This window comes from Etheostoma spectabile, chromosome 14 (assembly GCF_008692095.1).
Source record: "Etheostoma spectabile isolate EspeVRDwgs_2016 chromosome 14, UIUC_Espe_1.0, whole genome shotgun sequence".
Lineage (NCBI taxonomy): Eukaryota > Metazoa > Chordata > Actinopteri > Perciformes > Percidae > Etheostoma > Etheostoma spectabile.
This window is the reverse complement of record NC_045746.1, coordinates 18,036,488-18,047,848: the sequence shown is the minus strand read 5'-3', so window position 1 is coordinate 18,047,848 and position 11,361 is coordinate 18,036,488. Positions and strand designations below refer to the sequence as shown.

Sequence of the window (11,361 nt, the reverse complement as noted above, 5' to 3'; positions counted from 1 at the left end):
AAAAAATGTTAATGTGACTGGGTGTTAAAAATATACTTAAATGCTAATAATAATAAAAAATAAAAAAAGACTGATAAGCCCCAGCAGCAAAAACCCAGAAGGTCTTTATAGCGCTAAACAGTGTGGTTCCGGAAGTAAAATACCATATTCTCCATAAGGATTTTGATTATCAGCCATAACCAGGATTTAACCGGGATTCTTCAATGTTTTATTAAGCCAAGGATCCCTTAACTGAGAGTGAGTTGGAGCAGAGACCCCCATTACATATTATATAAAATTAAGCTGCATATTAAATTGAGCCTAAAATAATGTGTAGGGCAACCTAAACCCTTTATAGATACTTTTTAAGTGCATAGAATACTAAGCTGTTAAATTATTTGTTGGCATGATTTTATCAATTATGTTAAAATGTTAAAATGTTATGTTATTTAAAATATTAAAAATACATGTTAATCAGAGTTAGTCCTTATTATCTGGATCTGTGGATGGCTCTCTTAGTGATTACCTTACCTATACGCCAGTAATCCTACCAATAGTTTTTTTTTTTCACAAATAGGCTGATATATATTTGGTAATATGTTCGATTCATGTTAAAAAAACAAATAAACAAAAACAAAAATTAATAATTTGGTGGCCCCCCCTGCAGTTAGTCTGAGGACCCCCTAGGGGCCCCGGACCCCGTTGAAGATCTCTGGTCTATACCATCCGAGGCAGACTGACCACAAGTCAATAAAAACATGTTTTATTCACAATCTTATGGAAAGAAAAACTACACTATGATAGTTTCTCTACACAGTCTTGTACCTGTTCCTTTTTCGAGATGTTTTTTTGCGCCACACCAATTGTTTTATATTCACGATTCATCTTGTAGCTGGTTGGCTTGGTTGCGAAACGTCAACAAAACAACGGAATGGGGGAAAACAGTTTCCTGAACCAGAGCCGTTGAAAAGCTATGTGCTGTGTTAATTTTACCGTTGGTGTGGAACCAGGATGTTGTTGATGCCTCCCAGCTTGACGTTGATCTTGAGGCAGAGGTTGGAGAGGGTCTGGGGGGACGTCTTTACTACGTTCTTCACCTGCACACACTGAGTGGCCATGCCCAGGAGGGTGTCACCCACGCGCTTAACCTCAGCTGTGGGTAAGAGAGATTGGATATACCTTTAACTCTGCAATCACTGTTTACTGTATGTAGTTAAATGCCTCACAGGCTTAATGTGAATGAAGTGAGACTACTTTATGTTTGTTTAGCAGAAGCCTAGAGGCCAGAGGTTTAGTACCAATCTTTCTATGACTGACTTCTGGGTTTTTTTGTTTTGTTAGTTGTTTATGAAGTAGTTATTTTTGTACCATAGACAGGTGTTTTCCCAGGCAGGATTACGATGATGAGCTGCAGTCCAGCGTAAGTGTTCTTCAGGTGTCTGAACATGGGCTCCACGCTGTCTGCTCCCTGGGCGTATTTACAGAAACACGGCTGGCCTTGGATCGGCATCCCAGCATCCTTTGAGATTTTACGCAGCTGGTCAGTGAAGCTCCTGAGCATGAAGAAAAAAAAAAAATTACCATAACCACAGACTTGTTTTAATATAACGGTCAGCAGAACATAAGTTTATTGCAATCTATGGATGGAAAGTCTGCAATTGTACTATTTTTAGTCTAAGAAAAAAAAAGCTTCCAGCTTCCAGAGCCTTTTTTGTTTCACATATAAATATGTGTATATTCTTACCTTTAATCATTCTTTAAGTTTTACCACTACAACTAAACTAAACTAGCAATAACATTTACTTTTGTGAACTTACTTAAGGATTTCTTCTCTGCACTGCCTCTGGGTGGCAAAGCAGGCGATGGCCCACATCTTGATCTCCACCCCGGTGTGAAACTGCTTCCCCCTCATATCCCACACCCCATGGCTGGGTGTGGCCACCGTGCGGTTCTGCAAGGACAGTGCAGGGTTGATCTGCTGGGACTGGCAGTCACACAAACACATACAGTACAAAGGGACATAGACAATGCATGGATTTAAAGATTCAAATGATTCAGGCAGCCAGTGGGATCTCAAGACCAAGGCTTACAGACAGTGATTGATTGAGTGATTGGCTGATCATGGCATTAGAGACAAAGTAGTTTTTTTATGTTTGTCTTTGCTTGCTTCTGATTGGCTCATGCATTTAGCTTGTATTGCACAAAAATGTTTATGTCAGACATGCAAAACAGAGACCTGATGTCTCTCATGCATGTGTATTAGAGCATAAAACAGCAGCAAATTCTAAAAGTAGAAGTTCACAAACAAAAAGTAGAGAAAAGATGCGAGAGATGCAAACAGAAAGAATTGTGGTTTACAGTGTAGGCACATCAAATATGAACAAAAAAAATAATCTATAAATTGTTATCACAGCACACAAGCATATGAAGCGTGATTTAAAGGGAAGGTACCATAAATGGTTCAGAGCTCACCCTGCCGCCATATTGCAGCATGGGGGCCGGCAGGACGCGACCCGTCACCTGAGCCATCTCATCTCGCACGCGGAACTGAAACTCCTGGACAAACGGGTCGGCCTCGTAATTTGCACTCCTCACCTGAGAGGAAAGAAAATCATTTTTTTATTTAACAGGAAAACGGCACAAAAAGAACAAGCTTTGTGCCGTTTTATCTCTCGTCCACAGGATACTCACCAGCCTGCTGATCTCCTCCTGTCTGTCTGGTGCAGAGCGGGCGGTTGCTTTGATCATGGTCGACGTCTGGTTGTCTGTTAGCTTTTTGATGCAGCGCTGTCCAGGTACAATGTTGCACACCTAAATAGAAAAACGGAAGTTTAGGATAATCCATCTTTCAACCCAGCCTGACATTGTGTTTAGAGCCCAACCGATTATTTTAATTTTAAGGCCAATACCAATACAAATATTTGGTTATTTGAAAAACCGATATATATTTTTTAAAGTCCAGAAATAATAATTTGTTTTATTATCACAGCAGAACAGAAGAGCATCAAAATATATTCAAGTTCTGAAAAATAACATGTATAAAAATGCAAACTTAAAATATGAAACTTAAAGTCCTTTGAACAATAACAAAACACAAACAAAAAAAGTTGCCAAAGAGTTTTGCCAACAGGGAGGTTGTATAGCGCCCTCTGGTGGACAAACTGTGCAACGCCAACACTCATAACATGGTCAACTGTCTGTTTTAATATCATTTTTGAAGTATTCATTCATCAGAATCATTTGTCATAAATTATTTTGATGAATGACTAAAGTTTTTTTTTGTTTTTGTTTTTTTAAAATCGGCTATTATAAATGCGAATACCGATAGGGAAATTGGTTTAGGTAGGTCAAGCTCTAATTGTGTTCATGTTAGCCGATTTCTTGTGCGATTTATCCATTTAATGTTGACACGGCAGCTGCAGTAGGGGTTGGAGCAGTAAACTTATTAATGTTTACATTTTTCTGCCTCTGTATGTCATAAATTATCTGAACAAATCTGAGATGTGGGCTGCAATTGAAGGGTCTGGAACCAGGCTAAAGATTGGACATATGTGGCCTAACATCATCAAGCAGCGTGTTGGATATTAAAGGTGATTTATTATTTATGGTACCAATTGTATTTTGTATTCCTGGTTTATGAGTAAAAGAAGATATGAGCCTTAACTGTCTGAAACAGACAGTTTTTTTTTTTTACTGATTTAACTTTCAAATACACATTTTACTAGCATTTGGCAGTGGAATCACAGTCACCATCAGTCCTTACTTCCAGGGGTAGGTAGGTGTGTTTCTGTTCCTGGCCCACCTGCAGACAGGGCAGGTGGGGGTACTTCAGCTGCAGGCTGTACTTCTCTCTGAAGTATTGTGCCACTGTACGTTCAACTGTCTGACCGCTCTCAAGCTGCAATGGAAATCTGTGGATTTGAAGGAAACAAGAATCTCATGTTCATTTGAGCTAAGCTTCGATTGGGAGTTAACAGCAAATGAGGTGCAATGCAGAAACGTACGTCTGGAGGCTGGCAGGGCGTCGGGTTACATTGCAGACTCTGTACTTCCGACGCATGGTTCCACAGTGTGTCACTTCCACTTTAAGACCTGTGAGGATGGTGGAATATGCTTCAGCAACTTTTAAGTGACTCAAGCTTTTATTCATAGAGTGGAACAACTAAATAGGCTTAAATGCCTACTTCACCAAGGTGCAGCTTTCATCTGTACCACCTTTATGCATTAAATAAACATACAAAGCATCTAACAATGAATGGTCTACTAACATCAGAAAGCCGCAGTAGTTTTAACAACACACAAAGCCATGCAGGGTAAGGCCTCGTACTGCAGCATAGTGACATCATGCGCTGCTTTTCCTTGGTAACATACCTTTGATCTCTTTGGTGAACTTGACCCTGTGGGAGTCAGTGAGAGGGCGGGGCTGCTCGTCAATGTTGTGAATGTCCAGGACCTCACACATGAACTGGATGACTGGCTGGGCTTTATAAAAAGCTGTGGCTGACACTGAAAAGATACAGGACCAGATCAAAATCACTACGGCAATAGCTCAGCTAGAGGTGGATGAGGGTTTATTTAGAGCCACGAAGCACACACGTTGCTCTTTGCATAAAGACTGGAAACATAAGGAAAACCTAGCATGGCTCTGCCCATGGAGTGGTTGCTGACTAGTATTACAGTCCAGCTCATAACTCCATGAAAAACCACATAGTGCTGCTTTTAATACTTAAAGAAAAACAATATCTAATGAGTTAATTACTGAATTTTAAAAAGGTGCTGGTAGATGGATTATGAATCCTTTGGACAGAGTGAGGCTAGCTGTTTCCCCGTTTCCAGTCTTTATGCTATGCTAAGCAGATTCTGATTATAGCTTTATGTTTACGGCACATTGATTTTCCTCATTTAACTCTCAGCAAGAAAGTGAATAAGCATATTTCCCAAAATGTCAAACTATCCCCCGTTAACAGGTTACACAGTGCTTACTCACCATCAATGTTGAGCATCATTTTCCACATGGCTGGCCGTACTGACTGATGGAAGCCAAACCAGACTTCTCTACCTCCACCAAGCGGGTGGTCGTAGCCCTCTGGGGAGGAGAAGAAGGATCGCCCAACAGGCGTGTACCTGATGAGGACAGAGAGGTTCACAAAAGGTGACACAAAGGTTAGTAGAGCACGAAAATAAAACTCTCCCTGTTAGTTGTATTTCCTGTGTGGTTCACTGGGTGCAGCATAACACAGGTGCTGCCTGATTTATAGGTGTGCTCATGTTACTAAAAGCTATTTTTGGCTAATGTATTTACCCGATGGCATATATTGAGGTAGACTAATAAAAGATGCTTTTTTTTTTTTTTTTTAATATTTTATTTCAATGTCTTTTAGTTTATATAACAAAACAGAAACGAAAAAGCACAAAAAAAGAAAAAACACAAACAACAAACGGAGCTGCCAGAAAATCAAGATTAAAAGCATGTCTTGGGTAAATGTTATATTGCTGTTATCTACACGTTCAGAGTATAGCAATACAAGTTGCAATACAGTCAAGAGCACATCTCTACAGAAAAGAATCACATGTTTTTAAGATAGTCAAGGACTGGTCCCCAGATGCTCAGAAAGGGTTTGTGTTTTAGAGTTTTGCACCGTATCCTTTCCATCTGGATGATCCCAGTCATTCATAAGCCATTTTTGAAGCAGGGAGGAGTGGGGGACTTCCAGTCCGAAGAATCTTTCTTTGCGGCAACCATGCCAAGCATTAGTGCTTTTTGCATCTCAGGCGGATACCTGAGAGCCTTTTTGAACACCCAAGAGCGCCAGCTCTGGGTCAGGGGCAATGTCCAAGTTAAAGACCAGACTGAACCACTGAATACTATCACCACAAACTATGTAATTGAGGACATAACCAAAAGGTGATAGCGCACCTCCGACCTCGCCTCGACCACACAGAGAAGAAAGTGACGGGTAGATTTTATGCAGTTTAAGCTAGATAGTGTAATCGATGAACAACTTTATATGAATCAGTTTATATCTTGCGTGATAGAGCATGTATGAATTCTAGTCAAAGCTTCAGTCCAGGTATCGTTGGACACCTCAAGCCCCAGTTCGTTAGACCAAGCTTCTCTGAGATGGTGAGTGGATGCGGAGATGGCGAACAGGGACACAAAGCGAGATATTAGGTGCCTGGAGTCAGGAGGAAGCAGCATGAGATCGTAGAATGGGCAACTTGGTGGCATGGTTTCAAAGTTTGGTAGTACACCTTTAGCATAGTGCCTGATTTGAAAATATCGAAAATGATGAGAATTTGGTAGATAAATTGCGTGGCCAGCTGACCAAACGAGGCAAAATGTCCGCCCACATATAGGTCTCCGAGGGCAACAGTCCTCTCCTCCCAGTCTGCAAACACCCTATCGCGTGGGATGGTAGGAATGAAGGTTATGACATATGGGGGTGGGTACAGAAGTGTTCGGCAGCTTGCAGGCACTTCTTATCTGATTCAGGATCCTAAGGGAGTTTCTCAAAATGAAGTTTTTACCAATAAATTTAAGAGGAGGCTCTGTTTTGGAAAAAAGCAAGGCACAAAGAGAGGTGCCGCTGTGCACCGCTGCAGCTTCGATGTTTAACCACAGGGGGGAGCTGTTAAAAGCCCCACCGGGCTGACCCTGCCGCCAGTACATCAAGGCCCTTGCATTGGCTGCCCAATAGTAATTCCTGAATACTGGGAGACCAAACCCCCCCTCCTCTGTAGATTTATGCAGGTGCGCTTTAGATATGCGATGCGCCTTGTACCCCCAGATGAAAGGAAAGACAATTGAGTCCAGATTCTTAAAAAATGCTGAAGTGAGAAAGATTGGAGATTCTGAATAAGTACAAAAACCTAGGGAGAGCCACCATCGTGTTGCATTGATTGCCCACCATGGACAGTGGCAGAGATCCCACTTCTCTATGTCACCTTTTAACTGTGATCATTCAGCAAAATTAAGTTTAAATAATTGCTTGGGTCCCGGGGTATTTTGAGCCCTAGATAGGTGAATGGTTTTCACCAGTGTAAATGGCAGTGTGTCAAGGAATGTGGGGTCTAAACTGTCAAATAGGGGCATGAATTCACTCTTTCCCCAGTTGATTGGTAGCCGGAGAGTTTGCCGAAGAATTAAGAAGTCGAGCCGGGGGGACAGACACTCTGGGTCTGAGAGATATAATAATGTTCATCTGCATAAAGACCCACCGGCTTTCCACCCCGCCTATCTTATGCCGCTGATGCCCGGATGGCTCCTGACCCTATCGCAAGGGGCTCCAGGGCCACATCAAAGAGCAGGGGCGACAGCGGGTCACCCTGTCTGACTCCGCGGTGCAGCCGAAGGGCCCAGATCTATCACCATTGGTGAGGATGGAGGATTTTGGGCGAGGTATAACATTTTAACCCACGCAATGAAGGTGTCCCCATTCCAAATCTCCTAAGAGCTTTGAGCATGAAAGGCCACTCTATTTGGTCAAATGCCTTGGCGCATCAAGGCCCAGACAGCTGCTCGGGGTCTCCTGAGTTGCTGGCAATGTTATTTAGGGCCGTCGTCATTGCAAAATGAGAAACTACCTGGGATAAACCCTGTTTGTCAGGTGTATAATTGAGGAGATGTGCCTTCCTAACCTGTAGCTAACACTTTGTGACAGATTTCTGGTCAAAATTGAGGAGTGCAATGGGTCTGTGTTTCCAGGCTCTACCGTCCTGCCTTTTTTTAACAAAAGGCAAAAATTTGCTTCTACAGCGACCCCGGAAATGCTTTGTTCTCAGTGGAGTCCTGATCATCCTAAGTAAGAGGGGGCAAGTGTTTTAGAAATGCTTATAAAACTCACAACCAAACCCGTCTGGGCAGCTGCTTTGCAGAGGAAACATTTAATTGCCTCAACTAACTCATCCTCCGTGAAGTCTGCGTTAAGTTCCAACCTAGATGACTCATCTAATGTCGGCAGGCAAAGGGAGTCAAAAAAGGAGTGAGATCTGTGCTAGTTGCACTAGATTTAGCAGAAATAATTCTGAGTAAAGTCTTTAAAGCGAGTATTATTTCCTTGGGTTGACCAGCAAATCTCCTGTTTTGGATTTTATTTTATAAATTGCACGACTCGCCTGAGCACCCTTCAGCTGTCTAGCCAGCAGCCTCTCCGGTCTATCACCCAACTCAAAGTGTTTCTGTTTTATTTTAAGTATGAGTTTGCCAATGGTTTCACTGAGAATGTAGTTATATTCGTATTTCAACTTCAAAATCTTGTTATAATCTTCCTGTGACATAGAGTCCCTATAGGCCCGTTCAAGAGCTGGAAGTGCATTTTCAATATCAACCAGGCGATGGCGCTGTTCCCTTTTTTTTGAAGCTTCAAATGAAATTATATGGCCTCTCATAACAACTTTGAGGGTTTCCCAGAGCATTGAGTCCGATACGTCTCCTGTGTCATTGGTCTCAAGAAACTCCCCCAGGCGCGCAGACATGTAGCCCATAAATACTTGGTCAGACAGCAACCATGGATTAAAGCGCCAACAGTAAATTTGTTTTGGCGGGTGAGCTTCAATTGTAAAGATACTGGATGTGATCCGATATCAATATATTATGATATTTAGTCTGTACGATATTGGGTTATATTTGCGTCCCCCAAAATGTCGATCCTGTGTAGATTATGGACATGTGAAAAGTAGGATAATCCCTGTCCGTCGGATGTTGCAGTCTCCATATATCAATTACGTTTTGGATTAAGTAGGTTATTCAATATTTGGACAGATGCTATGGTGGTTGGAGCTCGAGAGGAAAGTCTGTCAAGGTATGGATCAAGGTAACAGTTAAAGTCGCCACCCATAATTAGATTGGTGGTGCTGAGGTCCGGAATTAGGCTAAATACTTTGCGGAAAAATTTGGGTCGTCCGTATTGGACGTATATGTTCAAAAAGTGACAGGGAACGAACCATGTCTCCAGAATCATAATATACCTGCCATTTGGATCCGTGGTAGCTGAAGTAAGTTGGAATGGAATACTCTTTCGAAAGAGAATGGCGACACCCTGGCTGGAGGTAAACGGTGACTGATAAACTTGAGAGACCCAATTCGCTCTCAGCCGCCTCGTTCTGTAGCTTTTATGTGAGTTTCTTGCAGAAAACCTATGTCTGCTTTAAGCGACCTCAAGTGGCCAAAAACCTTACCTCGCTTGACTACATGCCAAGACCGCGCACAACCATGAGACCAGTGAAATGGTACTCATGTCTGTCTGGTTTTCACCGTTGGGGCTCAACATGTAGACTAATCAAATAGAGAAGGGATAGCAATCCAAGAAAGCCAAAATGATGAAAAGGTATAAACAATTATTCTGGCAGCTCCGAACAACATCAAACACACGAAATAAAACCCACCTCCCTCCCACAGAAAACTTCCCAAACAAGCATCATTCTCCTCTCATACACTTACTGAGGGCCAGGACGTATGGCTTGCAAGCACAACTCTAACCAACCGAACATTTTTACCTAAACAGCCGGGGCCCCTCTACCGTTCAGAAACAACCAAAATTGACATATGAACTTAAAATGTTTAAATATTACCGTCAGTGATTGTGAAATTGTCCTTTATGCTTTGTGCAAAGGTCTGTGAACATAACCTGATGGCAATACAAATCTGTCAGACCGTGTCTAGTCATTTCCAGTGTCCGCTGCAAGTCGCCGACGAACATCATAGCCTTCCGGGGGAAGTGAATATCTTCTGAAGCCCGTTGTGATGGAAGTGGAGGCTTGGCTGGGCGCAGGCTGTGCTTGATTTTCAGCTCGCGCAGGGCTGCCATAGCTTCACGGAACCCCGTCGCTGCTCCATACCTCGGCCGTATAGTCTGGAAATATGAAGACTATGTGACCATACATGAGGGACTGTTGTCGAGCGAGCCGTATTATCATCTTTTCTCCTGAAAGTGGTGGACCGGGCGATGAGTGTGGGGTGACCGAGGACCAGAGGCTCCGTTACTGGCCTGGGCTTTGAGAGCGATGGGCAGGTCAAAAATTACCGGCTTTGGAAGTGAGTCGCCTAACCGTTTAGGAAGAGAGCGCTTACAAATTCAGTGGATTTCCTCTCTCCTTCGCGGAATCCCTACAAACTTAACATTGTTGCGCCTTGAGCGGCCCTCTAAGTCTTTGTTTTGGCTCGGAGGAAAGCGTTTCCTTCTGTAGCTTGTTGATTGCGGTCTCCATAGCCAGCAGACGAGCATCGTGGTCTGATACCGTCTGACTACTTGATCCATTTGGGTCGCCGGCTGTTGTGAGACGAATGGAGGGAAGCTAGCTTCTCACCAGTAAATCGAAACGGTGGGGTGATAGTCTTCAGGATCGTATCCTGCATGTTTTTCAAGTCCTCATGGGAGAGGCGTGTGGTCACCAGGTGGTTCCTCGTTAGACCACCACGCTGCCGCTAGCTAGCCTCGGCTTAGCGGCCTGTCTTTCTGTCTTTGGCTTTGGGATTAGCAAAAGTCGACATTCTTGGTCTTAAACGGTCACGCAGGGACTAGAACAGAACGGGATGATATGTCGAGCAAACTTGGTTAAAGACGGCAAATTTAAACAAATACAAGTTGAACGGAAGGAGCTCTAGCAGAGACGGCTCTAATCCCTACGCTGGCACACAGCGCCACCCAGAAAAGATGCTTTTAACCCATATGTCCATGTTCTATTCAAATCCCAAGTGGGCCACCTAATGTGATAAAAACATGTATCTACCTGTGGTATTGTATTGTATACATGTTTCCACCAAATTGCATCCGTTACAATACGTGACAACTTTGTGGTTGAAATACTGCATAATAAATTAAGGGAGCTATACAGTAGCTCCAGGATACAACTATCTTTGGATCATATTTCATGACCAGAAGAAATCTCTCATGCTTAATTCAGTGCCGTTTAGATCAAACATGTATCTTCATCTTCCTGTCATTGACACTGAAACTAACAGGTCATGACTTGAAGTGTTTTGGTCAAGTTATAGAAAGCCAAAGTTGCGCCCCTTCCGGTGGACCTCATGGGACCTTAATTCGGAAATAATATGAATGGGAGTGAACGGGGAGGGGCAAATTATTTTTTAGATTCGGTTTGAATTGAGCCATGAATTACAAATATGATGTTCGTCAATTTGAAAGATAATTTCTCAACAACAGAAAGTGTCAGTTAGCCGTAGGTTTGGCTTAGTACCACTTAGTTTCGTGTGAAACCTCTCAGTGAACTACATCTCTCGTCTCACACAATTTATGTTGCCTAGCTTGATGCTCTACTTGTTAGCTAGCTAGCTAGCTTAGCTCTGTTCCACAACAAATGTAACATTATCTGACCTGATGTGTTTAATCCAGTGAAGTGTTTTCAGCAGATAAGCAAAAGAAC

At 42.7% G+C, this 11,361-nt stretch overlaps 1 protein-coding gene across 4 annotated transcripts in view; it reads right to left on the bottom strand.

The window, feature by feature from the left end:
• Positions 1 to 11,361, bottom strand: part of ago3b (argonaute RISC catalytic component 3b) — a 19,708-nt gene that overhangs the window by 3,506 nt on the left and 4,841 nt on the right. Inside the window, exons 6-14 of one of the 4 annotated variants that reach the window (XM_032535167.1) lie at positions 4,967 to 5,103; positions 4,351 to 4,485; positions 3,984 to 4,071; positions 3,743 to 3,890; positions 2,671 to 2,790; positions 2,431 to 2,574; positions 1,797 to 1,963; positions 1,348 to 1,532; positions 973 to 1,132 (exon numbers count right to left, since the gene is read on the bottom strand). In XM_032535167.1, the coding sequence (XP_032391058.1) occupies positions 973 to 1,132; positions 1,348 to 1,532; positions 1,797 to 1,963; positions 2,431 to 2,574; positions 2,671 to 2,790; positions 3,743 to 3,890; positions 3,984 to 4,071; positions 4,351 to 4,485; positions 4,967 to 5,103 (1,284 nt within the window). The remainder of the gene's footprint in view (positions 1 to 972; positions 1,133 to 1,347; positions 1,533 to 1,796; positions 1,964 to 2,430; positions 2,575 to 2,670; positions 2,791 to 3,742; positions 3,891 to 3,983; positions 4,072 to 4,350; positions 4,486 to 4,966; positions 5,104 to 11,361) is intronic. The other 3 variants (XM_032535169.1, XM_032535168.1, XM_032535171.1) reach the window with 3 other exon arrangements.